The sequence below is a fragment of the Macaca nemestrina genome, chromosome 6 (genome assembly GCF_043159975.1).
Source record: "Macaca nemestrina isolate mMacNem1 chromosome 6, mMacNem.hap1, whole genome shotgun sequence".
NCBI classification, from domain to species: Eukaryota; Metazoa; Chordata; class Mammalia; order Primates; family Cercopithecidae; genus Macaca; species Macaca nemestrina.
The window spans coordinates 68,999,488-69,026,966 of record NC_092130.1 but is presented as its reverse complement, the minus strand read 5'-3'; the positions used below and the strand labels follow the sequence as shown (position 1 = coordinate 69,026,966).

The 27,479-nt window shown below is 36.9% G+C and overlaps 1 protein-coding gene across 2 annotated transcripts; it reads right to left on the bottom strand.

The window, feature by feature from the left end:
• Positions 1-24: 24 nt before the first annotated feature.
• LOC105471124 (StAR related lipid transfer domain containing 4) lies at positions 25-26,622 on the bottom strand. Of its 2 annotated transcripts, none has more exons than XM_011723488.3 (6): positions 26,489-26,622; positions 21,288-21,401; positions 20,292-20,341; positions 15,655-15,781; positions 14,695-14,809; positions 25-13,804 (listed from the first exon to the last, which is right to left on the bottom strand). In XM_011723488.3, the coding sequence occupies exons 2-6, from the start codon at positions 21,390-21,392 to the stop codon at positions 13,584-13,586; spliced, it is 618 nt and encodes a 205-aa protein (XP_011721790.1). In that variant the 5' UTR covers positions 21,393-21,401; positions 26,489-26,622; the 3' UTR covers positions 25-13,583. The 2 variants fall into 2 exon arrangements, with proteins under 2 accessions (XP_011721790.1, XP_011721791.1); XM_011723489.2 differs by having other exon boundaries at positions 26,483-26,566.
• Positions 26,623-27,479: the final 857 nt, after the last annotated feature.

The following is a 27,479-nucleotide window of genomic DNA, read 5'->3' as shown; positions in this document are numbered from 1 at the left end:
AGTAGAGAGCACTTTTCTTATTCCCTCTGTCCTTCCTTCCTCGTTTAATTATTCCGTCTCAGAATTCCCATGTTGTCCATTATAAGGGGCTCACTGTTTTTAACCTTTAAGAATGCCTTCTTTATTAAGCATTAAGATTTCCATTTAAGAGGATCAATTTCCTGTTGTACTTTTTACCACGAGACTGAACACACACACACGTATGTATTGGAAGAGCAAAGAGAGGGAAGGGGGTCTTGTTAGAAAGTGGCACTTAGCTGAAAGATCAGAACACATCATTCCTCCCTGCTCACCCCCATACTGTTCCAAGGGCAGTTGTTACATTATTCCCACACTACGGTAGGGCTGACTGCATTCGTTGGCCCTGTGAACTATAGAAACAACATTGCAAATACCTTGGCCAATGTGTATCTTAGAATTTACTCATTTAAATGAGCGCATATTACCACTCCTCGACATCAGTACTCAAGAGTTGAGGATAATTCCCTCTATCTTTTTAAACCTATAAACTACATTTCTAAAAAATCAATGGGAGTTTTAAATTTTGACTCATGTTAGAGATTAGATTCTGATAATGACTATATAGTGACTAATTTCGTTGTTTCAGTAGGAAACAAGTCAAACTTTCAAAAACGTTGGTCATTTCAGTCAAATTATTCAAAGATTTCATATATATACATCCTAAGTTAAGATATTTATGTTAACATTTTTGAAAGAACAGTCAATGTTTATATTGCTTGTTAAAATGGAGTGATTGTCTATTTCAAAGATTACTTAGCTAAATAATAGTAGACAGAGATTTAATTTAACAAAATACTTCATTACATCACTCCTAATTGGCAATATAGTCACAAAGCAAAATAATTAAAATTTCAGCAAAAAATAAATTACATTTTGCATTTTAGAGCTAACAATTATCAAGTTACATTATCGGTTTTTATTTTGAGATAAGTTCAGATACATAGCATAAACTAGGTTTTGTTGTTTTTTTCTTTTAACTATGAAGGACAGTCTTGAATTATTTCCCCCATTAACAAAGTCTAATTGGAATCCAGTATTTTTTCTCAAACTAATTTCACTTGTCCCAGAACACATAAATAGGTAAAAATTAGAATAATATGGTTGTAGAACTTAACTGTCCACAAGTGCATTATATAAATATAAATATAATGCAAGCACATGTCATTTAAGATTTTCTATTAGTCACATTTTAAGAAAAATAGATGAAATTATAGTATTTTTAATCCAATTCATCCAAATTATTCTGTCAATATATAGGTAATATTAAAATTTAATGAGATATTTTGAATTCTTTATTTTTATACTGTTTTCAAAACCAGGAGTGTATGTTAGGCCTTTGGTACATCAAGTGCTCAATAGTCACATGTGGCTAGTGGCTACCATATTAGACAGCACTGGTCTAGATACTTTTTATTTTAAGCAAAGTGACACTTGAAGTTCTATGCTTAGATTTAAGTGGCCTGTTTTCACATTGAGGAGCTGGTGGGAGGCCAAAAAGAAAGTGTTTCAGAAATGTTACACACTGAGTAAAAGCTTATTGACCACTCCTGCCCATTCATGTGCTTCAGAGGGGAAATGATTCCTAACATGACTTCAAAGAACAACACTTTCCTGGGCATTACTAAATTATCTCCTGACTAATCCCTCTGATTCCTGATGGGCCCTGGAGTCTTGACTACAGCCTAGAGTCTCCTGAGTACTGCCATGATGCCAATAGTATTCTTGCTTACCAAAATCTACTGTCAGCCAACCATGTGTCTTCATTCAGGAAGGACTGCACATAGAATCCGATTTTGAGGCCTGGATTAAGCTGCATGCCATCCTTGTATCACAGGCAATATGTCTTTCTGGAAATCTACTGAACCATCCGAAATCTGCATGATGAAGATTGCGTAATGATGGTGATATCATGCCAGTTATCCTCAAAATGGGAATATGACCATTAGCTGGCATTTTTAGATTTCCTTAGAAGGGTTTAATCAACACTGCCATTACGCATGGATTTAACACAAGACTTTTGAAAATTTTTTACATACTGATTTTAGAATAATCCTCAAGGTTCTATAGTCATTTTTAGTGGAAGACTTAAAAAGAAAGGAACAATTTTTACTGTGACTTCAATTTCATAGTATTTTAAACATATTTTGTAATTCGGAATGTTTAGCAATCCCTGTGTCCTGTTTCACATGCATGGTACCTGATAGTGGGTTGCCTACAGGCTGAAGATTTGGAGAGAGCCATTGTGTTTCATAAATCAGTTTTTATTGCACAGAAGCAGCTGGTTGTATTTCAAGTTGGAAAAAGAAAAGTAAATGCCAGAAAAGGCAAAGGATAAACTTAGTAAGTCATTTATTTTGTTTTAGAATTGTTTTTGCAAAGCAAATTTTTTTTTTTAAAAGGCCAACAAAGTGAATCAGCAGTAGCATTTTCTTGATGAAGGTTGACTCAATGTATAATTAACAAATATACATAGCAGAGTCAATCATAGTGCCATTATGTCACTTATTTGTCATTGCAAAGTATTCAGTCTTGTCTAGATTTACTTTAGATGGTGCAAAATTTCCAGACAGTAACCTATGTAAAAGGATTTGTAATTTCCTTATAATTCCTGCCTATTAGTCCATATTCTAATTTCCTTATGTTCATCACTGATGTGTTCCTGATCAGGGTCATTGCTAGTAGTTGAGCATTTACTGGTTGAACACTGTTTAATGGTTAGATGTTATGTGTGTCTGCATTAAAAAAGAAATGTACATGTTATTTCATTATTGGTATTATAATATTCATAACCACATGATAAACAGAAATGTACTCAATAATTTCCTATAAAATTTTCCAAAGTGCTTTTATTCCCCTGACACACTCAGGGTGAATTTTTGGCTCCTTGGCAAAAAAAAAAAGAGCGAGACCACTGGAGAGAAATCAGCCAGCCACCCACAGTAACCAAGTTCAGCATTTCCTCTTTCTGTATTTTGACCAATATATTAAGAGCAAGTTTTGTCATTATTACTCCTTGTGGATATTACCTGAGATCAAATAATATAATCTCAGCTCATAGAACTTAGCCATTTCTATACTTATCTTGGAGAGCAATAACAAACTTGATTAATTTATGTTTGGTTATTTAAAATTCCAACTTTCATAAATGCTCTGTGATGTACTCAAGACAATTGGATTGTGTGATATTAACTTCAAGAACTCGGTCTGTTCCCTGTCATCTGGATCAGAGGTCCACCAGGGCAAAATAGAAGCCTTGCCGAGAAAGTGAACCATCTTACTCTCCTTTAAAGGAATCAGATATTGCTCTAGAGAAGACTCCAGGCATTGACCTGGTTGAGCTCAAATGAGCCAAGTGGGAGAAAACCTCTTCTCATCCTCTGATTGAAAGTGATACAATTTGAATATTGGTATATTGTCATTGGTCAATAATGGAAAAATGAGATTCCACCAATGGGTTGCTCCTTTCCTGTCTTGGTTTGCTATGCCTTATCCCAGATCAGTGTTTTGTTCCATCCCTATGGCCATCAGGCTTGTCCTCTAAAGCCCTGACAGGAGCATCCCAGACTGGAGAAATGCAGGGTATTTGTGGCCCAGAATTTTGTTTGAAACTCTAAACAGCAATGCTAAGACTGCAAAATTACACTATTCTAAACAGTTGTTTTCAGCTCATTTTGAAGACTGACCTGGAAAACACATGGATATAGAATATACACATTTAATCTTTGCTTGTGATTCACTGTGTCAAAAATGACATTTAATTTTCACTCTGATTAATCTTTATTTTCAATTTAAAAGATTTCAGTCTACTTAAATACAAGACTTTATATTCCAATTTTTGAAAGCTAGTGTTTTCCCTAAGCTCTCTCTCAACTCTGACAGTTTGTGAATGATAAAAATTTACTAAGTTTGTCCTTTCCTTGATAGATGTAGAGCAGTTCATCTGTTTTGTAAAGGTACAATTAAGTATAACTATAGGCTGGGCATAATGGCTCACGCCTGTAATCCCAACACTTTGAGAGGCCGAGGTGGGCGGATCACCTGAGGTCAGGAGTTTGAGACCAGTCTGGCCAACGTGGTGAAACCCCTAATACAAAAATTAGCTGGACGTGGTGGCACGCGCCTGTAACCTCAGCTACTCAGGAGGCTGAGGCAGGAGAATCTCTTGAAGCCAGGAGGCAGAGGTTGCAGTGAGCCAAAATTGCACCACTGCACTACAGCCTGGGCAACAAGAGTGAAACTCCATCCAAAAAAAAAAATATATATATATATACATTTTTTATATATATGATTATAAATTGAACACTATCGTCTCATACTGCCTCCTTTTAACCTGACCTATTTGATATGCCTACAATACAGTTAATATGCAACAGTATAGAGAACAAATAGCATATTCATAATTTATGATTGTTTTTCTGTTTATGTTACCCGTAAGTCTCAGTAATATTTTAGAAGTCCTCTATAAGCCAAAAGAATGTTGTAACATGTCCATTTATTAAGTAGTTAGGCCTAAACATTGTAATACTAGTCCATTCCATGTCCAACAGATGTTGCTGTGTTTCCTTCAACATTTTTAAATGTGAGTTTAGTGAGTGGGTACAGCTGAGTTGGGGTTTCAGTAATTTCTTACGCCCAATAAACTAAAGGTATCAGTAAAAGGGATTATTAGTAAACAAATTAGTTATTTATGCTCTTACTTGTTTGAATGTCATTCATTTTCTCTCTCGTCTTTGAGATACACACATTAAAACTTATGTGCGTATTTTTTTAAAGAGTAATTTCCACATAATTCCCCAAGAACTGAACTCGAATTTCCAAAAAACAGTTTTCAGAACTTAAGCAACCTATGATTCACAGAGCAAATCTACCAAAGCTCCATTTTTATTGGAACACAGGCATGCTCATTTATGTACATATTGTTTGTGGCTGCTTTTATGTTGCCAAGGCAGAGTTGAGTACTTTCAACAGAGGCCATATGAACCACAAAGCCTAAAATGTTTATCTGGCCCCTTATAGTAAAACAATGACCCTGGGTTTTCATGGCACCCCAATGCCTTTTTGGTGACCTGCAGGAATACAGATTCCTATATTCCAATTTTTTTTTCCTCCTTAGCTTAAGGTTTGTATTCCCATTTGCTTCTTAGGAAGTTAGGAAAATCTTGTTTTATGTTGCAGATGCTCTCACAACAGTAATTGTGCTGGAGATACAACTTAGTGAAATTTTCCTACAGAACTAAAAACTCAAAATTGAATCACTCCTGAAAAAAAGAAATTTAGAGTATGAACTGAGTTGGTTGAGAGTGGAATTAAAAAGATTTCTAGCACTTTGAGCATGTTTTAGAAATTTGATCCTTACATTTAAAATTATGTAAATGACGTCTTTCACTGGCATTTGCTCACATTTAAGTCAATCTACAGCTGTTACTTACTAAGCTAAGAAATGAGAAGATCACTTTGGTTCTGAATCTCTCATAATATTCGGAAGTAATTTCTATCAGTTGAATTTTCATTAATCATTTTAGGAAATATGTTTTATTTTGTGGCATTATATGACAACGACTTTCTCATCAATAGCTCAGGGAATACGCAAACAGTCAGCTCTTTTATGTAAGAAAGCCACTTTCTAATCCCCACGCTTTCCTGAGTGTTACAAATTTCATTTCTTTGAAAAGAGAGGGCCTGGAGTAAATGCTTTCCTTTGCTTTCCTTACATATTTAGAAATCCAAGAAGGGCCCTTGTCTTGGTCTATTTCTGTCACAGAGAAATTGATCATTCCAAAATACCTACCTTAAGGGAAGCTAGTGACCGAGATATGGAGAAAAACACAGGTGTTCATGACCTTTGTGTTTCCACTTGACTTTCAACATCTGTAACCAAAAGGTCACAAATGAAATATTGAGAAAATGCAATATCAACTTATTAGGAGTACCTAAAATTATCTCTAAATAACATACTGTTTTCTTTAAACTACTGCAGCAGTCAATAATATAATATAGCCACTAGGATATACTCACTGTAGAACTCAGAATATATGAATCATCTGCTAGTCTTCATGGTTATGTGTAGCAGAGACTTTACTGGAATGAGAGAGGGGAAAGATAACAAAATATAGATTAGGATTCCACATTCCCCCCTGTCCATCTTCTTGATTGCTCAGTTTGAAGACACTTATTGATGGACAAATACTTTAGAAATGAATAGACTAAAGCCAATAGCTAATGTTTCTCCCAGAAACAAAACAACATAGTTTAGGGCATATTAGGCCTACATCCTAACCACACCTTTAAGGAAGTGATTTCCTGCTTCCCAAGGAGCAGCCCACTCTAGGAACCATTTTCCCAGTAAACTTGCACTGAGAAACTATTATATGCCATGGAGGAGTCAAAGATGAATTAAATCCAATGCTATCCTCCAGGAGTGAGCTTTGTAGTTGGAGAGAAAAGCCAACCTTACAGATAAACCTGTACATATACCACCTATGCTACATTTAGGAATGGAATAAGGAATGGATAAGCCCTAGGAATGGAAAGAGGAAAAAGCTCCCTTTTGCCAGGAATGATGAAGGAAAGCTTTATGGAAACACAGGTTATATATGAAAGATGGGTGAATCTTTGCAGGTAGGGAATAAGTAGGGGGCATATCTGGCTGAGAACCGGCCTGATCACAGAGTGGAAAAATGAAAGGCAGAGGTGAAGGAATAATACTAAATGTGAAAGGCTGAAATACACAGGGAAGTGTTGCCAGTGTGCAGCAGAATCTCATCTTGTGCAAAATTGAATTAGACATACTTCCTTGCTTCTTTCTTATTCTGGGTAGGTACACGTGCAGCCTTTCCTCAGAGCATCTAGCCTGACATACTTGGCTCATCTGCTGTGCTTCTAAGCCAAATAAAAATCATCAAACACATCGAAGATATTTTTGGGAGTCACCAGGTTAACACAAAGCCTCAGTCACTGAAAGGAAAAACTGCATTGGCCAGGTCCCCACTGACAAAACAGAGTAAACGATAGTATGATAGATAATTTCAAGTTTTGCAAGACTCCAATTTCTGAAAAACGTCTCGTGACTCCAAAAAATCATGTACTTCCTAAAATGTTGCCAGTGGAGGACCAAATCAAGGTTATTGCTGACATCATTTTTTCAACCTTTTCAGTTATTTGACCTGAATAGGCAATCCCCCAGGATTTCTGATTGAATTCTACCTGAAAGTTTAGATTTCAAAAGAGAACCTGTAGGAAGCTAAGTCTCAGACAACAAAATTTAAAACCATCAGAACTTGTTTCTCCAAACATCAAGCTGCTCCTGTCAAGTCCTTTTTCGTCTCTCCCTTTTGTCCCTTTACATACTCTTTTGTAAATTCCTTTTGATATCATTTATTGCAAGCAGTATTTTTACATCCATCTTCAAGAAACATGTTTTGGGAGACATTTAGAATCAACTAAAAGTGTGTGTATGTTTAGTTGTCTTGCCTCTTTATTTCAGATAATGCCTGTGATTAGTGAATGGTGGCATTATTCCTGAAGACAAATAAAATGAAGGAAGATAGGGACAGAGATTAACTGTCATTTGAATGATGGAAGAGAAGCTAAGAAGTAGAATTACTGTGAGGTTACAGAAATCATAAGTTAGCAGACATTGAGAAAGGAAAACTTCCTACTTGGGCTTTTCAGGCTTATGTGACATTATCTGGATGTGTTTTCTAGTCTTTCCTAAAGGAGAAATTTTTATTCCTGGGTTGCTGAAATCTTTCTGGACTAAAAGGATATAAGCAGCTCAATAGCAGCATAGAGGATTAGATTAAAGGAACAGCACTGCATACAGGAAACCTAAATCTCCAATAGTTTAGGCTGCAAGTCCTTAGCCAAACACAAGAGCATGTAAGATTTGGAGGACAAAGTATAAATATTTTAAGTTTGCATAACCAAGATTATAGGCTACCTTCCCAACTTCTAATTGAAGAGCACTGAAAACGGAGCTGTGAACACTTCATTTTTAAAACCTGACAACATGGTGCTATTGACTACTTAATACAAAGATATATTACAATATTTTTAGGTAAACATATTAAGTTTGGCCTGGGCATAAATGTACATACAGAAAATGTTTGTAGAGAATTCATCAAAATCATGCCCATTTACTGTTGTAGAGCTACAGTGTTCTTCAATGGTGGTGACTGACCAGTGAGTTTCTACTTCCTACAGATGGGACACAACAGTCATGGGCTGTCTCAACTGCCCAAAGTCTGAGGCAGACCACGTGAGAGCTGTGGCTTCTTCTTGGATTCAGGTTGGATAACCCAAATCAATGACTAAATATGTACATTTTGGGGGCGGTTGGGGGGTGTTTTCCAGGAACTTGAAGAGTACATGACATTATAAAAAATGGGTGTTGGAAGACTAATTGTAGAAATTTGACCTGAGGGCCAATGTTACTTTGTGTAAGTTCACTCAGACATGTCAGAACATGCCCAAAGAAGCCTATACCTTGCTGCTGGGAAATGTAAAGCAGTTTGCATGTACAATATGATAATAAATCATCTAAGAACCCACCAAAACTTTGCATTTTGTGATTTCAAATGTTACCACAATTCAAGAAACACCATGGACATTTTTCTTACACCTGAAATATGCAGTTGAATCACTCCTTGAGTGTTTTCTCATTCTCTCAAATTATACTTTGAGTTTCAGAGCATAGCACTCATACTGAGTGCTCACATATTTTTTGTTGAGTAAAATTATAAAATTACTAGAGTTAAAAGAGGATATTAGTAATCATTTAATCCAATAAGCTCAGTTTATTAAAGAGAGCTATTATGCCCAAGAGAGGTAATGACTTACCTAAGGTCACAGTGGCTGAGGAAGGAATAGACCAGGGTTGCCCAGCTCCTAGTCCAGTGCTCTCACTACCATTCAGGCTGCTGTAATAAAATACCATAAACTGGGTGGCTTATCACAATTTATTTCTGACATTTCTGGCACAAGTCCAAGAACAGTCCTGCAGGTTTGGCATCTATGAGGGCCTGCTTCCTCACAGAGGGTGCCTTCTTGCTGTGTCCTCATATGGCAGAAGGACAGAGGCATCACACTTGGGCCTCTTCTATAAAGGTACTAATCACATTCATTAGGGTTACCTAATCAACTCTCAAAGCTTTTAAAACCATTACCTTAGAGGTTAGGATTTTAACATCTGAATTTTAGGGGAACACAAATATTCAAACCATAGTACCAGATGTTTTATTAAATGAGGAAAATAACTCCCTGCTTCATAGTCGTATTTTCTATGACGTACTTCCCACAGCATCCCTAGCTGCCTTCTTATAACATAGATAGTGGGTGTCCTTGTAATCACTTTTAGTTTTTTTCAATTCCAAACAAAATATCATAATTCCTAATCAAGGTAACACAATTATCTCAACATGTGTACAATAAATCCTGTCCATAATTTACAAAGGCAGAATATATTCATTATTCGTTCTGAATACATAATAGCAAATAAAGATTCAGCAGTATTGTATAATAGCTAATATTATATGAGACACTGGCAGGAGAGATCAGCATGTGTGTTGTTAACTTGATTTTCCAGGTTTATATTTTCCTTTTGTAAGAATTCAGGAAGTTAAATGACATACTTTAAATTCAGGCATATGAAACTAAATAGTACTTAATGTTAAATTACAAAGATAATACCAATGACCAATTTTAAGAGTGTCTACAAATTTTTATTTTTATACCAATTTAAAAATAAATACATATTTTATCGATACTAATACATATTAGTTTAATAAATATTCTAGTTTTACATATTGGTTCACAAAAGAATTATATAAACTTCTTAAAAATAAAATCTATACTATAGCTTTTATTGAACTGCAAGAGATGAATTTTAATATTTATACATGTAAAAATCTGTAAAACAATAATTTACAAATTACAGTTCCAACTTCCTGTTTTTTGAAATTATTCTGATGTTTCTTCTACACTCAAGTCCCAACCTTCTCTACTTCTGAAAGTTGAATAAGAAACACATGGAAGATACACCAGGCAGGCAATGATACAACACAGGTTCTAAGGGAAACCTGATCAAGTCCCTTAGCTTCTCTGGTTCTGTTGATTTCTCTACAGGGTGGGCATCACGACAGTTCCATTTAATTAAAATAAACTGGATTTAAACAAGTGATTCTAAGGATGGTAGTACACTCTTGAGAAAAGAGGTAAAGCTTTTATCTGTATGAAAGGCAATTACTCAGACCTAACAGCTCAATAGACAATTAAGGGCTTAAATTGGCCAATGTTTCCCAATCTCCAGATACAACTTCAATTACATAGTTTTTTAGCTTGAGATATTAACTGAATTCAACATGATTGTTGATAAAATGCCCTTAGTTTAAAAAAGGAAGAGGAGGGGGAAGGGAGGGGACGGAAAAAAATTCCATTAACTAGGAGATATTTTACAGACAGAAATCTACAATTTCAAATATATCCAACCTGAAAGAACACTGAAATAGATTTTTAACATTTACAAGCTCCCTAGTACTTTAGCAATTTATATTATAGATTAGTTAACTACAGAATACTAGATTCTCATTATTTTTTCTGAGTACTGTTTCAAACTTTAAGGGTTAACTAAGAGTTATCAACACAAACTAATATTTCATGCAAAAGTATCACTTTTACAACAATCTTTTTCTTGTATGAAACTAATTTCCTTAAAAAATAGCTACTACGTACTGAAAACAGTATTACACCAAATATTTCCTACATACACAAGCTTCTAATACATACCACCTTATCAGCTACAGAAAACAGTCAACCATTTAACAAGAAAGCAGATTATATTCTTTCATTTTACCAACTGCCATATCGAAAATTACTTATCTTTGAAGGAAAATATTTTCTGGCAATAATTTTATTTCATTGACAACCGATTTATAGCTAAAGTTTAGATGTCCTATTTATCAAGCAATGAAGGCTCTAGAGACTAGAAAATATTTCCATTTAAGATATTATTCCATATTATTGTCTATTTCATCTTACTACAAGACAAATTAATAAATATGCTATAGGACTGTGCTATTCATTCAACACAGTATCTACTGGCCTCATGTGGCTAATGAGCACTTAAAATGTGGCTTGCCCAAATTTGTAAAATGCATACCAGATTTCAAAAAATTAGTACAAGAAACAATACAAACTATCATAGTAAATCTTTATATTGATTGCATGTTAAAATGATAACATTTTGGATGTATTGAGCTAAATAAAATATTAAAATTAACTTCAGCTGTTTAATGTTTTAATATGGCTTCTAGTTTTAAATTAAATATATCACTTACATTATTGTTCTATCCTACAGCATTGCTATAGAAGCAGTAGACTCAATTATTTATGTTAATATCCATCCCAACCCACATCATTAAGCTTTTATATCATTATAGTATGAGATAACATATTTAATACATGATCATAAGATTCCTGAGCTTAGAATCATGAACACCTCCACTCTTCAAAATGAAACCAAACAAAACCTGCTGTCATTATCCTGGCAACAGTGATAAACTTTAGATTTGTGTTAGGTATGAGTCTGCAAAAAAGACAAAAGGAATCTTTTGGAATGATGGAAATGTTCTAAATCCAGATTGTGTTGATGGCTGCACAGTTCTACATACGTATTTTAAAAATCACTGACTTAGATACTTAAAATGGGTAAATTATATAATATGTAAATTATATATCAATAAAGCTGTTTTTGTTTTTTTAAAGTATACAGCTAGAGTCCAGCAGATCTAAGGGGCCATCTAGAAGCTGCACATACATTTTAGGTGATTCAAACATAATTTTTAAATTCATCATTCTTACATTGAAAATGTTTCCATGAGGGTAATTTTACCTAGAGTGGGTCCATGTTTAACAGTAAATTATATAATTATTTATTGGAGGTATATGTTGATAAGGACAAAGAGCGCGCTAGAGTAGAGATAGTGGGCAGTTACTTGCTTTTAGGGACATCCACTTCAGGAAATAATAGCCCTTATAGTAATGTATACTATCTTGTCACAAATCCCTTACTCAAGTTAGGCACCTTTGGAATTTCACCATCCTAGATAGAACAGTAGAATATGAGACTTCCTACTCCATACTAATAAAAACAAATGAAAAAAATAGATGAAGTCAAAACTAACATTTACCAATTTCCATGGAAACTGAAACTAAACTGAGTTTTCTTTCACTATTGCAGAACAAAAAAAAAAAAGGAGCAGAAATCTAGTAATTCAAAAGTACCTTCAATTTAGAAAAGGATACTGGTAAGTTAATAAACCATTAAGAATATAGAATCCTTTGTGCATTCCTTCTGTCAGATCTTGACCAATCTAGAGACTATGAGATAATTCACCATGAACATTATGCTGCTGCCACCTTTTGTTTTTTGAAATCTATCATCGCCAGTGGCAAAAAATAAAAACAAAAGCAAAAAACAGCTTCACTGTTCCACTTTGTCAAAATGGGTATGAAGAACTATGATTTATTCTTTCTTTTCGCTCAAGAAAATATAATCAAGTAAAACACAGATCAAACTGTCATGTACTTGAAACACTATATACCTTTGTGCATTTCATGTCTTGTTTAGCATGTATTTCAGGGCTCACTTTACCCATATTAACAACAACAAAACAGTAGACACAGGAATGCTAACACATAAACAACTAACATTAAACACTGAAATGGATTTCGAGATGTGTGCAAGTACACAAAAAGATAAATATATACAAAGATTTGCCTGGACACCTGAATTGCCTCAAGTTCTCATTTTAGAAGCAAACTAGATGGAGAGTTCAAAACCCAAAGTCATTTAGAATGTGAAAATCATTTAGAAATTCTCATTTAAGGCACCCACAGAATTAGGGGACCCACAATACTCAATTCTAATCATTATAAAATGATATCTAGGCACTTGGATAAATCTAAGAATGTATTTGTTCTAGTTACAGACTGATGCTTTTAAGAGTCCAAGATAAGTCTTGGACATCAACTAAATTCCACATTTTAAATTGGGGCCAGGCACAGTGGCTCACACTTATAATCCCAACACTTTGGGAGGCTGAGGTGGGGAATCGCTTGAGGCCAGGAGTTCAAGACCAGCCTGGGCAACATAGTGTGACCACATCTCTACAAAAAATTAAACAAAAATTAGCCATGCATGGTGGCGTGCACCTGTATTGCCAGCTATTCAGGAGGCCGAGGTAGAATAACCCCTTTAACCCCTTGAGTGATCAGATCAAAGCTGCAGTGAGCTGTGATCATACCACTGCCTTCCAGCATGGGCAACAGAGTGAGATCCTGTCTCAAAATTAAAAAAAAAAAAAAAAAAAAAAGAAAAGAAAATGCCCCCTCTTAGATAGTTATTTACTTTAGGAATAAAACCAAACATTGTACCAGCAAACCAAAAACATTTCAAATTTTTCTACCGGCTATGCAGAAGAGTGGAATCAATGATTTTTTACAGGCCATGTAGCTGAGAGAAAGAGTTGATCCATAGTACTACAAGTTTGAATGTATTTTGCCTATCATAAAGCTTTTCGTAAATCACCATAGAAGTTGGTTAAAGTGCTTGCCATGGCTGTATCTACCGCAGACTGAGGAATCATCCCACGCAGATCTGTCTGAATATATCCTGTCAAAAGACTCTGGTTTGGGTTGTCCTTAAGTGGAACACAAAACCAACCACAGGGATGGTTATATCCTCGAACAAATTCTGGTCTCTTTTCATCCCAGTCAAGACTTATTCCTATAAGACAATTTTTAAAATAGCACTATTAATAGCAATAACTGACATAAAACTCTCATTTAAAAATATTACCAGAATTCTTTTTTAAATATGTATTCTTATCCATATAGATGAAAATTAAATCCCAAAGTGACCATGGCAGAATGAAGAAGAGACTTACCAAGGAGGATTCTGACAAGGGGTTGACAGATAGGTAATGGGTAAACTTTTAATCCCTTCAGAATACATGACATCATATCATCTTAGTACTCCTTGGAAGCTACAAATCTGGCTGTAGTACCCAGGCCTTGAGGTGCCAATAATCGAATCCATGGTACCGTAACTATTCCCCACAGTGACTACCATATTATACTTTGGTACTAGTTACTTAAGAATAAACAAGTAGATGTTTACTTACAACTGCTAACTTAAGTATATACTATATACAAAATAATATTAATTTACCTATAGGTAGGTTTTAGAAAACAGGAGCCTTCCAATGGCAGTATTTTTAATCTTGAAAAATACAACACAGCTCAAGGAAGGAAGAATATTCTAAGACATACCAAATCTAGTTTTTCTATGTATATGACCAAGAAACTGTTTTCTGAGAGTGGCTTAGAAGAAAATCCATTTCTAGAATCCTTTCTTAGAGGCAGTCATGTGGTTCACATTTGCTACCTCTGACCTAGAGGATACTGTGTAACTGGGAACAAAAACTTATCAGAAAGATTTCAAAACCCTTTTGATATTGTTATTTTACTCCCTAGAGTTTAGCATTTGCAAAAAAAATGTTAGCGATTACAGAGTCAGAGTTGAAAATATATCTCACAAGGAAAGAAACATCTAGCCTAGAAAACACAAATATTTAAACCATACTGAAAAAAAGCATAACATATTGAGATTATTACCACAAGATAAAAGCCCTTCTTTATAGCCCACAGTGTAGGAGAAATCAACAAATTCTCTTGGGGAAATTATATTCCAAAGCTGACCAGCAGTAGTGTAACGCATCACACAGCAATTCTGAAAAAGAAGAGGTAAGACACGTGTTATTACTATAGGAAACACACATAGCTTCATATATCATAAACTTATCTCTGGAAAGAAACTTTTATTTAAAATGTTTCATAATTATAATAATTCTTACACTGATTCTGACAGGTCTATATCTCTATTCTAAATCACACTGCTGTTGGATGGCCATGAAGAAGATACATAATCAAAATACAGAGGTGCAAGTTATCCAGTATCCAAATTTCTAATCAAATGCAGTTGTCTTTTATTCTATGTAACATTCCACATGGAACTAGGGAATGTAGACTGTTTCAGTTTTAAGATCAAATCCACAAATACTTCTGACTACAACATCAAACATTTTAATTAAAAAAATTCAAGCATTAAGCAATGAATTAATACAAATAGAAACAGAGCAGGTCATTTTGGCTACATAATTTTAGAATATTTAAGGTGGCATTTTTATCTTTGGTCATTGATGTTGGCTTAGTATTAATGGAAAAGCTGCACATATTCACCTAGAAACCTAAACATGATGGTGGTGTTTTCAGAATTTTAGCTTTCAGAATCTTAACTAAAGTTTTACAATTAAGGATGCTGAATATGCTTTTAAGCAGCAAGGGTATAGCTACCATGGAAAACAAACTCAGTCTAACACTCATTAATTACTATGAGGAAACACAAACATTTCAAGAGGCAGCATGGGACTCCCCTGTGATATCTTTGTTGTGACTGCTATTCTCAAAGCAATGAATATAAGTGTGTACAAATGCTCATGCTCACATGCTCTGGCTCACTCACGCTCTCTCTCATGCGCATACACACAGTCTAAAGTAATGTTTCTAAATAGATACCTCTTCAAAGTTCTCCAGAATATCCAAAGAAGTCATCAAGCTGTCCCAATCCAAACGACAAGGCCCTGGGCGTATATGGTCTATTATACTATTGACAAGGTCATCTATAACACCTTGGGCTTTGTAGCTGGAGAAAAAAAGTTTAAGTTAATTGCTGTTACAATAAAAAATTTCAGCATACCCTTAGAGTGACAGCTAACTTTGAAAGTAAGGATAAAAATTAGGCCGGGTAGGGTGGCTCACGTCTGTAATCCCAGCATTCTGGGAGGTTGAGGCAGGTGGATCACTTGAGGTCAGGAGTTTGAGACCAGCCTGACCAACGTGGCAAAATTCTGTCTCTAGTAAAATTACAAAAAGTAGCCAGGCATGGTGGCATGCACCTGTAGTCCCAGCTACTTGGGAGGCTGAGGCAGGAGAATCCCTTGAACCCTGGAGGTGGAGGTTGCAGTGAGCCAAGATCATGCCACTGCACTCCAGCCTAGGCGACGGAGTGAGATTCCATCTCAAAAAAAAAAGAATAAAAATTAATTAATTAAGGGTGGTCCAGGCGTGGTGGTTCATGCCTGTAATCCCAGCACTTTGGGAGGGCAAGGCGGGCAGATCATCTGAGGTCAGGAGTTTGAGACCAGCCTGACCAACATGGAAAAACCCAGTCTCTACTAAAAATACAAAATTAGCCGGGCATGGTGGCTCATGCCAGTAATCCCAGCTACTTGGGAGGCTGAGCAGGAGAATCGCTTGAACCTGGGAGGCAAAAGTGGTGAGCCGAGATTGCGCCACTGCACTCCAGCCTGGGCAACAAGAGCGAAACTCCGTCTCAAAAAAAAAAAAAAAAAAAAAAAAAATTAATAAAGGTTTTTATTTTTTTTCTAAAGGGAATAAATTCCAATAACTTTTCTGATAAGTTATGTTCTACCAATTATTTTTATTAGCATGCACCCTTTGTCCTCAAATCTAGTAAGAGAACTGAAGGCTACACTATGTGTCATAATGAAAATAATCAAGTTCCTTCATGCTATAGCATAGCCAAAAACAGTCTATAGAATGCCATAAGCTTTCCATTTATTTTTATATTCTTTCCTCAGTTATCATCTGACATATTAATACATGAATATTTTTACCCTGACTTTTAAAAACTTTTTATTAGGAACAGAGAAATAGGCCAATAGAACAGAACACCAAGGAACTGATTCATAAATATGTCAGAACTTGACATATTTCAAAGGCAGCATCACTTATCAGTCGGGAAAAATGTGCAATCATAAATGGTGTGCCTAGATTCAATAGTTATCCTTATGGAAAAAATAAAACTTAGATTCCTATTTCCACCACTCATAATAATTTTCAGATAAATTAAATATCTGTGTAAAACATGTAAAATGGGCCAGGTGCAGTGGCTTATGCCTGTAATCCCAGCACTTTGGGATGCCGAGGTGGGCAGATCACGAGGTCAGGAGATCGAGACCATCTACTAAAAATACAAAAATTAGCTGGGCCTGGTGGCGCGTGCCTGTAGTCCTAGCTACTCGGGAGGCTGAGGCAGGAGAATAGCTTGAACCAGGGAGTCAGAGGCTGCAGTAAGTCAAGACTGAGCCACTGCACTCCAGCCCGGTGACAGAGTGAGACTCTGTCTCATAAAAACGACAACAACAACAACAAAAAAACATAAAATGAAAAACTTTAAAATGTTGAGAAAAATATACAAGAGACCACTTTTGTGACCTCAGAGTACAGGGGGATTTCTTGAATATGTAAAACACAGAAAAACACAAATAATACAAAAGATCAACTAAAATTAAAAACACGCATACCACACAAGAAAATATAAGTCATTTTTTAAAACTAGCCACAGACTGAGAGAAGATAGTGTAACACATATAAACAGGGAATGATTATGCAGGATATATGAGTAACTCCTATAAACCAATGAGAAAAAAAAAATCCAAAGAAACGATGGGCAAAGGACATGGTAAGATTGACCTGAAATGTCAAGAAGTATACAAAAGATTTCAACTTCACTAGTAATCAAGTAAATACTAACAAGAACAATCTGATTAAAACCCCTCAGACTGACAGAGATTAAAAGCTCGTAGGCTGGGCGCGGTGGCTCAAGCTTGTAATCCCAGCACTTTGGGAGGCCAAGACGGGCGGATCACGAGGTCAGGAGATCAAGACCATCCTGGCGAACACAGTGAAACCCCGTCTCTACTAAAAAATACAAAAAAATAGCCGGGAGAGGTGGTGGGCGCCTGTAGTCCCAGCTACTCCGGAGGCTGAGGCAGGAGAATGGCGTAAACCCGGGAGGTGGAGCTTGCAGTGAGCTGAGATCCGGCCACTGCACTCCAGCCTGGGCGACAGAGCGAGACTCCGTCTCAAAAAAAAAAAAAACAAAAAAAAAAACTCGTTAAGTAGTAAATGGAGGGGGATGAGAATCCTCAAACTGCTACTTTAGAGAGCAAGTTGGTAGTATCTAGTAAGGTTGGAAGATATACATCCCCAAGACCCAAAGAAAATTACACGTGTGCACAAAGAGATATATACCAAGAGGTTTACTATAGCATTGTACTTTATAGAGAAACATTGACAACAGCCTAAAAATCTATCAATAGGTGAAGCTACAAACATAGATAAAAACATTGTGGTATATTCACATAGAGGGAAAATAATGGATTTACATATAACAATATGGCTAAACCCTGAAAACATAATATTTAATTAAAAAAAGGCAAATTACTAAATATGTACATACAAACACATATACATGAATATAAAAAACACACCAAATAATGCTTTTATATATATATAAATATGTGGTCAAAGTATGAAACAGGAACAATACACATAACTTCAGGACAGCAGTTACCTCTGGGGATGAAAGAAAGGAGATGAAATAAGAAATTACCTTCAGCTCTATCAGTACTTTTTTTTTTTTTTTTTTTTTTTAGCATTTGAAGCTATTTAATCATTTTATAATAACTCAAGCCAAACTTGTATTATCTCCCTCACCATAAATCTGCTCTCCCATCTTGTATTCTTTAACTTGGGATAGTTGGAGGTAATACAAATTAATCTAGTCAAATTAGAAAATCTTAGATTCAACAATGGCTCTTCTTCTTCTCTTAATCCCATTTTTCCATAGTCAGAATGAATCAGTCACTACGTTTTTATCAGGATTTCCTAAATGTAAAGTACTTAGAAAAATATTTGGCTCTCAATAAATGTTGGTTATCGTTGCCACCATTGCTATCAATAAATCTTTCACATTCATTTGTCCTTTTTGACTTCCATGTTACTGCCTCAGTTAGAGCACTTTGTGTCCAACTCAACACATCAGGTCCTACCTCTTTTGATCATATATCCCTTTAAGAATCTGAAAAAAAAACCACCAGTGTTTCTCATATGTGTTTATGTGGTAGGTATGCAATTCCTTCTGCCTAGAACAAGAACCCTTTCATTCCTTAAGAAATATTTATTCTTCCCTTAAGTGTTAGCTCAAACATTAGTTCTCTATGAAGTCTTTTCAGATCTCCAAGCATAAAGCTTCCCTTGGCACATTTGACACTTTCAACCCTCACTGGGAATTACTAATTTAAAGAATTAACTTCCATACTTGTTTACAATGCTTAATCCAACTCCAATTTCCCTGTCCTCACCATAAATAGTATAAAATTCATCTTTCTGAAAATACTATCTTTGACATTACAATTCAGAACATCCTGTATATACTAAGAATCTCCAGCAGTTTTATTTTGAAAAATGGCTGAGTCTTAAGGATGTGAACACTCTACTCCAAGTATGCAAGGCAATTGTGTCTACAAGCTTTAAAAAACAATATATTATTTTCTTATATTATTAAATAATCTTCAAAAATGTGGTTTTTAAAGGCTATATCATATTCTATCACAGATATTTCATACTGAATCATCTCCTACTATTGATTATTCAGGTTTATAATTTTTAATATTATAAATAATGCTGTGATAGAAGAACAAGTACTTAAATCACTGTTATCTTGCTGATAAATTCTTCAAGATAAGTTCCTAGGATAAAACGTTCTACAGCACTGAGTAAATGTAGAATTTTAGAAGGGTCATATTTACAATGCTAAGAAATTCAGATTTTAGCAGCCATTTTAGATCATTATTTATGACCTCCTCACCACCAACTCAGTCCACAAAGGACATGGACATTTTTAAGGCTCTGAATTCATAAGCCCAATTTGCTTTCCAGAAAGTTAAAAAAAATCGCCAGGCACGGTGGCTCAAGCACTTTGGGAGGCCAAGGCGGGTGGATCACGAGGTCAGGAGTTCAAGTCAGCCTGGCCAAGATGGTGAAACCCCATCTCTACTAAAAACCACAAAAAAAGTTAGCCAGGTGCAGTGGCAGGTGCCTTAATCCCAACTACTTGGGAAGCTGAGGCAGGAGAATCGCTTGAACCCAGGAGGCAGAGGTTGCAGTGAGCCGAGATTGTGCCACTGCACTCCAGCCTGGGTGACAGAGTGAGACTCTGTCTCAAAAAGAAAAAAGTTAAAAAACTCTTAAAAAGCTAAATCTTACTAGCAATGACTACTTAGTGACAATGCATATAAGTTTCGAAATGTCTTAAGAGCTACATAAATTTATAAAAAGGTACTCACAGATATCCATTAAATTCTTCTGAGGGTTTTCTCCAAACAGTTACATCTTTCTAGAAAAATAAAAACATTATATGGTAATAATTACATAGGTGGAACCCTAGACATAAAACTGATAATTTTATAAATCTAGAGAATGTCTCTGCATTAAAATAAAACTTCAGTATATTTTCAGAATACATAAAAGTCATCTACACCATAAAAGGATTTGTATTTGAATTGCTTCTGTATCCTTAAGTTCTTCACATTGTACTTAAATTACAGACCTCCAAAAAATATTTTCAGTAGTATTTAATGAGATCCAAACACTGTAAGATTCAATGATGGCACTATCTTAGTCCTATCTTATCTATTTACCATTACTGATACATTCATACTCTAACACTAGGAACACTATTTCATTCTGAAATTGTTTATAACTTTTAAAAAGTTAAGCAATTCACATTTATTATGATAGTGTTACCATGAATTAGTCCCTACATTTTTTCCTCATCATTTCCCAAGTAATTCTGAATATCAGAATAGCTAGAGCACTTAACTAGAAGTGTCCTGGGTTCCAGAATTGGTTCTAGCAACATTCAACCCACCCATGTAATAGTTTGGGCAAGTCATATTAGTAAAAAGGAATACTAAGTAGTTACCTTCATAGGCTTTTTGGTATATGAAATTCTTCCAAACTATCAAGTACTACACTTTCTTAAATTGATAATGATACATTTTATTTGCTGACTTAAGAGGCTATTCTTTAGGTCTAGTTGCCATGAGCCTATTCTCCTGTCTAATATCCAAAGAGCTAATGAAAGCAGTATAGGATTACTACTGATATATTTCTTCCTTTGTGTGACATTAGACCATCAACTTTATTAGCTCAATTATTTATCTTGCATATCCATCCAAAGTATGGTCTTTGTCCATATCGTTCCATTTAATTTTAGAAGTCATCAACCAATTCATTAGATAGAAGATATACCCCAAATGTAAGTAATTGAACTAATTTACCGTTTTCTTAGCAACTCGCCACTTATCTTCTTCAATGCTATGGTACTGGATGAGAGTGTTTTTAAGTTTAGTCGCAAAAGAAGCAACATCAGACAGGCCTTCCATTACTTCTCTCTGTTATGGAGACCGAGATTAGCATCAGCAAACACCACAGTTTGAGGCAATAGACCAGTGGGTCTCAAATCTGGCTTCACAATATAATAACCTACCAGAGCTATAAAAGATAGCTACCCTCACCCCAAATCAACTAATCACAATCTCTGAGAGTAGGACCTGGGCATAGTTTTTTTCCAATTGCTCCCAAGATGAATAACCCATAGCCAGAGGTGAGAATTACATACTTTTTACAATTAAAATCACTCATATACAAAAGTAAAAGGGAAGTCAGGAGGAGGGGGAAGGGATTGTATCTCTCTTATATGTATGTTGTTAACTCTCAGATATTTACCTGCAGTCCTCATTGTTCCAATGAGCTCAAAACATCCCAGATCCAGAAGCCTACTTAAAGCTTCAAGCCTAAATGGAATCTCTTGCCTCCCCTGGCTTTCCTCAATTTGCCACAGTTTTCCTCATTTTAACAATTTACTATTAAAATGGCAACTGAGCCCAAGTTCTCAAGTCAAAAGGCTTGGAATTGACCTTAATAGGAATAGGTTCCTTTTAACACCATCATACCTCATTGTCTACAGTGTTCTAGTCCTACTGGTTTTCTTTCTGTCCCTCAAACAGGCTAGCTTATCAGTGACTTGGGGTCTAGATCCCAAATCTTAGCATCACTGATAACAATGTAATGTAAATTTCAGTTTAAACCTCCTATCCTTCATAAAGCCTTCTGGAAGTTACCATTAACATCTTTATTTTCTTCATAGTGCTTATCATTATCAGACAATATAATAACTTATTTATAGGTGTGTGATTCTACTCTTTGACCACCTCATTCCTAACTAATAGCATAGAGGTCCTTGTCTTATTTATCGCTACATCTCCACCACCTAGAACACTGCCTGGCACATAGTAGGCCCTTATTTTGTTGATGTGTTACTGCCTCAAAACAAGAATTACTTGGTCTTTGTCTTCTTTTGGTGCCAGGGCACCAATTTCTTAGCATAATTCCTACTTTTCACTATTCTATCTCTACTCCTTCCATCTTCAGTAAAAGGCTAAAGAAGAAAAGAGTTTTAGGGGTAAAGTTGCCCATTACAGAACCATCAAATTGCTGGAAAGGAGGTCAAGAAAACATCTAAATGAAAGCTCAAGCCTCACCCTCTATGGGAATAAGGCTGCAGTTGTCAACTACGGATGCACGCATTAGAATCACCTTTTTATACTTTGTACTAATTGTTGCTGTTTTCAGGTGTTACATTTTAGGGCCCAGTGCCAAATTAGTCTGATTCAGTGGCTTTGTTCTGGAATGGGCCTCAGAAATGTAGGTCCTTTAAAATAGTCTCACTAATTATTCTGTTGTCTAGCCAGGGACCAGAACTAAGTGATCTAAAAATTAAAGTGACAGAAATAAATTAAGGTTGTAGCCAATATTTAAATACCACTAATTAGAGCATATAAGCCATTAAAATTTATAAATACTACAATTATGTAGAAACATGGGAAAGTATACAAAGAAAATTCAATATACCTTTTAGGACCTATATAAGTGATGCAAAATATATAATAAGTATAGATCCAATCCACGGAAGAAAAGTTGATGAGCTCATTCAAAAAGTCTCTCATTCAAGAATGTACCCAATTTCCATTCAAGAGGCTGTCAACTTGACAGCCAGTACAATGACTTTATTCAAGAGTATGCCATAAACAAGCAGAAGTTCTTGCAGAAGGCTTGTAAAAGAGATTTAATTTATCTATTACTGGGATTACTATGATTAAACATATTCTTCAAACCCAAAGGTCACCTGCTGGGTTCCTGTGGTTGGCAGATAAGAGTATTCAAAGGTTTTGATAGAAATCAAAGGTGAAATGGAAAGTTATTATTATCATAAGCAAACATTATCATTGGGCAAATCCAGCGCACAGAAAGTTACCTAGAAAGCTACCTAGAAGAGATGAGAATCTGCAACTTTAAGGTACCTGGCTTAGTAATCATTCATTCATACTGATCAGTATAAAGTTCCAGCTCCTTACTATAGCTTACAGGTTCTTTTATAATGTGGCATATTTTCATTACTTCATTTCCACTTATCTTTCCTGGACTCCCCTGAACCTGGGTTAGTTCTGCCTCCAATATTTTCTGACAGCAACTCTGTACTGTAATTACTCACTTGTTATCTTCTCCTATTTAACTGTAAAATCTTTGGGGGGCAGGAAATGTGGCTTCTTCAATATTATTCTCCTTATGTCTAGCATTCAGTAGGAACACAGTGAATAAAAAATGGAAAAATGTATAGACAATAAGCTACTATTCTCACTTACGGAAGACCTCAAGATATGTAAAGTATGCCCATTTACACAAGTCCTAGAGCTTCTGAATAACTAAAACTTCCATTACCATAATGAAACACAATTTCTCAAGGAGGTCTACTGTTAAATATTTATCAAGCATCTATTATATACCAGGTCCTAGAACTACAGAAACAGATGGAATCCACTTTCTACTCTCAAAGTTGACTTATTCTACTGTTAAGCTTTTACAGAAATAACAACAAAAACCAAAACATTAAAAAATTCTATTAATAGTCTTTTTAAGAGTGATGCAGTGGGAGGTAGGAAAGGAAAAGAAAGAAGTACAAAATCAGAAAGTTCTCTCTCTCTGATTAAATATGTCCAGCAAAGTATTTAACCAGGCAGTTAAGTCTTGCATGGATTATTTTCATCAAGATTAAGTCCATAATGAAATAATGGTTGCCATTAAAATTGCTACCTCTGTGTAAACAGGCATAATTGCGCATCTCTCAAAATATTAATATATTCTAGAACCAAGAGGGCTAGGGGGAGAATATTGGGTTATCAAGGTCTTGGCTCTCTCTCCTAATATAACAGGGTACTGAAATTGATTGAGAGGAAAACACCTAATTTGCCCTCCTGTAATCTCCAACTGTGGAGAATGTCAGGAAAATGTTTTAAATACCATTCTGAACTTCCTTTTACTAATTCAGCCTTTTATTCCCTTACCTCAACCTTTATATCAAGAAATTATCCAACTCTAACATTTACATGTCAGTGAGAACAGGCACCACTTAACCTTATCAGAATGTAATACTCTTGTCAGTCCCGTGGCCAAACGCTGAGTAATGTCCACCTCCATGTTCTTCCTTTAAACTAATCTTTTTGTTCATGTTTTCTATGTCCATGTTTTTGAAGCGATCACTAGTGGTGACAGTGGCTGCCATCATAGGGATGGCAGCTGTCTCAAGTTAAAACTTTTCTTGAGGCCATCTATCAGCACCATAGTCTTGACCAATCCAACTCCAATTACTTTAAACTATCTGTCACAGTGAGATGGCATAGGTTCTATTTTAAATATGGAACATAATAAAACATTTAACCTCTAATATAAAGTGAATGCCATAAAAATCTGTTGGACTTTTGTAGTATGACTAAGTCAGAATTCACTTGTTAAAGAAATGCAGGTATCAGAACGGTCTAACCTTGCATTACGTGATTAATATGGTTTTCACTTCCAGGAACAGCTTCAGTTTAACATGCCATGGACTTTCCCCAATGTCGTACAAACCAAAGCTTTGTAAATTAAATTATATTTGTTAACGAACATAAAAATTTCAGCATATGCTTGATTTCCAATCAATGTTGAATTGTTAAGTTTTCCAACTCAGACAAGTACAGCAGTTTCTCATTTTTTGAGACTGGCTCTGGCAGGAGCTCACTATTTAAAGAAACGCAACATGGAAGTATATTTCTACAACGTGAATAATGATCCAACTTACTGTTCAAACCCCTAATGCTCTAATACTTGATTTAAAAAAAACCTAATGCTCTGTACTTGATTTTAAAATATAACAATAGCTAACATTTATTGATCACTTACTACATGCTCAGTCCTGGCTGCTTTACATTGCATTTTTTTTTTTTTTTTTTTTTTTTGTTTGAGACGGAGTCTCGCTGTGTCTCCCAGGCTGGAGTGCAGTGGCGTGATCTCGGCTCACTGCAAGCTCCGCCTCCCGGGTTCACGCCATTCTCCCGCCTCAGCCTCCCAAGTAGCTGAGACTACAGGCGCCAGCCACCACGCCCGGCTAGTTTTTTGTATTTTTAGTAGAGACGGGGTTTCACCATGTTAGCCAGGATAGTCTCGATCTCCTGACCTCGTGATCCACCCGCCTCGGCCTCCCAAAGTGCTGGGATTACAGGCTTGAGCCACCGCGCCCGGCCATATTTTATGTAATCCTCACAAGAGTAAGAGTCCATCTATCATTGCCTCTGTTTTACAGAAAGGGAAAATAGCAACAGGAGGGTTGAGTCACTTGTCCAAGATCACACAGCTCACAAGTGACGGAGCCAGAATTCCAACCCAAGGCGTCTGACTTCAGAGCCTAAAGCTCTATCTTGTAAAACGGTGGAAGCTGATCACAGGCTGGAAGAGACTTCATATAAAAAACCTGGGCCCACCATGAATTTGTCAAATTTTGTCCTGGCTGCTGAACCCAAAAATCTAAGGTAATCTTTAAGTGCAAATTAGAGTAAACAATGACACTAATTTGGTGAGAAATTATATGAGTTAATACATTTAGCAGGGACCTTGGAAGCCCTGGGAAAACTTTGTCTCTTGTCATTGGCATCACCTCCGCGAAGCCTGGTGGGACGCGGCTGCCCCTGCGCTGTCTGTGCACCTCCTAAGAACCAGGAGGCGCGGTGCCCTCCAACAAACACGACTGCCCCAAATCAGGCGAGATTACCACCGCTCCGCTCCCATTTAACAGCTGAGGACACTGAGGCCTAATGGATTCCAAGTACTTAAATAGGTGAGCGGCGTGCAGGGGCGATTTGCAAGCCCTAAGATCCTTCCAGCTCGCCCCTTCCCCCACCTGGGGCTCAATTTTCTCTTTCATCTGCGAGGTCCACTCCCGCCCGGACGCCGGGGCCCGCCATCCCCAACGTCCACCGCGGGCTCCCTAGTTCCATGGTCTGGAGCAGGTCCAGAAGACGCACCTGGCAGGACGCACCGGGCGCCACAGTCGCCCTCCCCACAGGCCACCCCAATCCTGCCGCGGCTCCGTGGCTCTCCCTACCTTTACCTGAGGTGAAGCAAGGACGTGGAAGCAGCTATGGCGCGCTACCGAGCACCTCACACCGCTCTCAGCAGCACCGCTCAGCTTCCCGGCCCTCCGAGGCGCAGGCGACAGCAGCCAACACGTAAGTCACCGCTGGTCGCAGCCAACTGGAAGGCACCCAGCGCCTCAGGGCCAGGCGGGCCGAGCCCCCCAGCCCCGCCCCCTGACCCGAACCTTGGAGCTCCCGGGGGCTGGGAGGAGGTGGCCGGAACAACGTGCACTTGCTCGGATTGGCTGATGAGGGAGCGTGTGGCGGGCTGATTGGTCGCCGATAAATGGAATGATTCCGCGTGGGTAAGGGCTGGCCCGAGCCGCGCCAGGGTTCCCTGGACGTCTGGCATTGCCTGCAAGTTTGGATTGGTTGGGTTGTCCTGTGAGCACTTAATTGTGAAAGAATTTTGTCGGCAGTAAACCGACTGGGAGAAATTGAAACTGAAGGCGAATTGAAGGATCACAGTGAGGGATAAGACTGGTCCAAATTCTTCCCGCTTGGGTTATCCTAGTGTCACACAACTACGCTACTCCTCCCAGGACTAAAAGTCAAGTAAGAAAAAGCGCCCATGCAGAGGAGGACGAGCTCTCTGCCTCCTGCTTAGCCTGACTCACCACTGAGAGAGCTGGGAAGGAAAACGCATATAAACGAAAGTCACTGCCACTGTGTGAATTGACCTTTAGCCAAATGTGTTCGTGTGTGTGTGTTTCCACCCTCAGAGTTTAGAGGGCAACCTTAGAAGTAGAGAAAAGGAGGGGGTGTGACAAGTGGATTTAGCAACTGCACAGTGTTGGAGTTTGCATCTACTCGAAGATGAGAAACATTTCTTCCAGTGGCTGTGAAGTCACCCATCTGATGGGATGCTTGGCAAACAGTGAATTTCTTCCTTTGCTAGAGTAGCTATGATGCACTGATTAGCGAGGCTTGGTTTGTCTGCAAATTGCAGTTACTAAGATAGGTAGT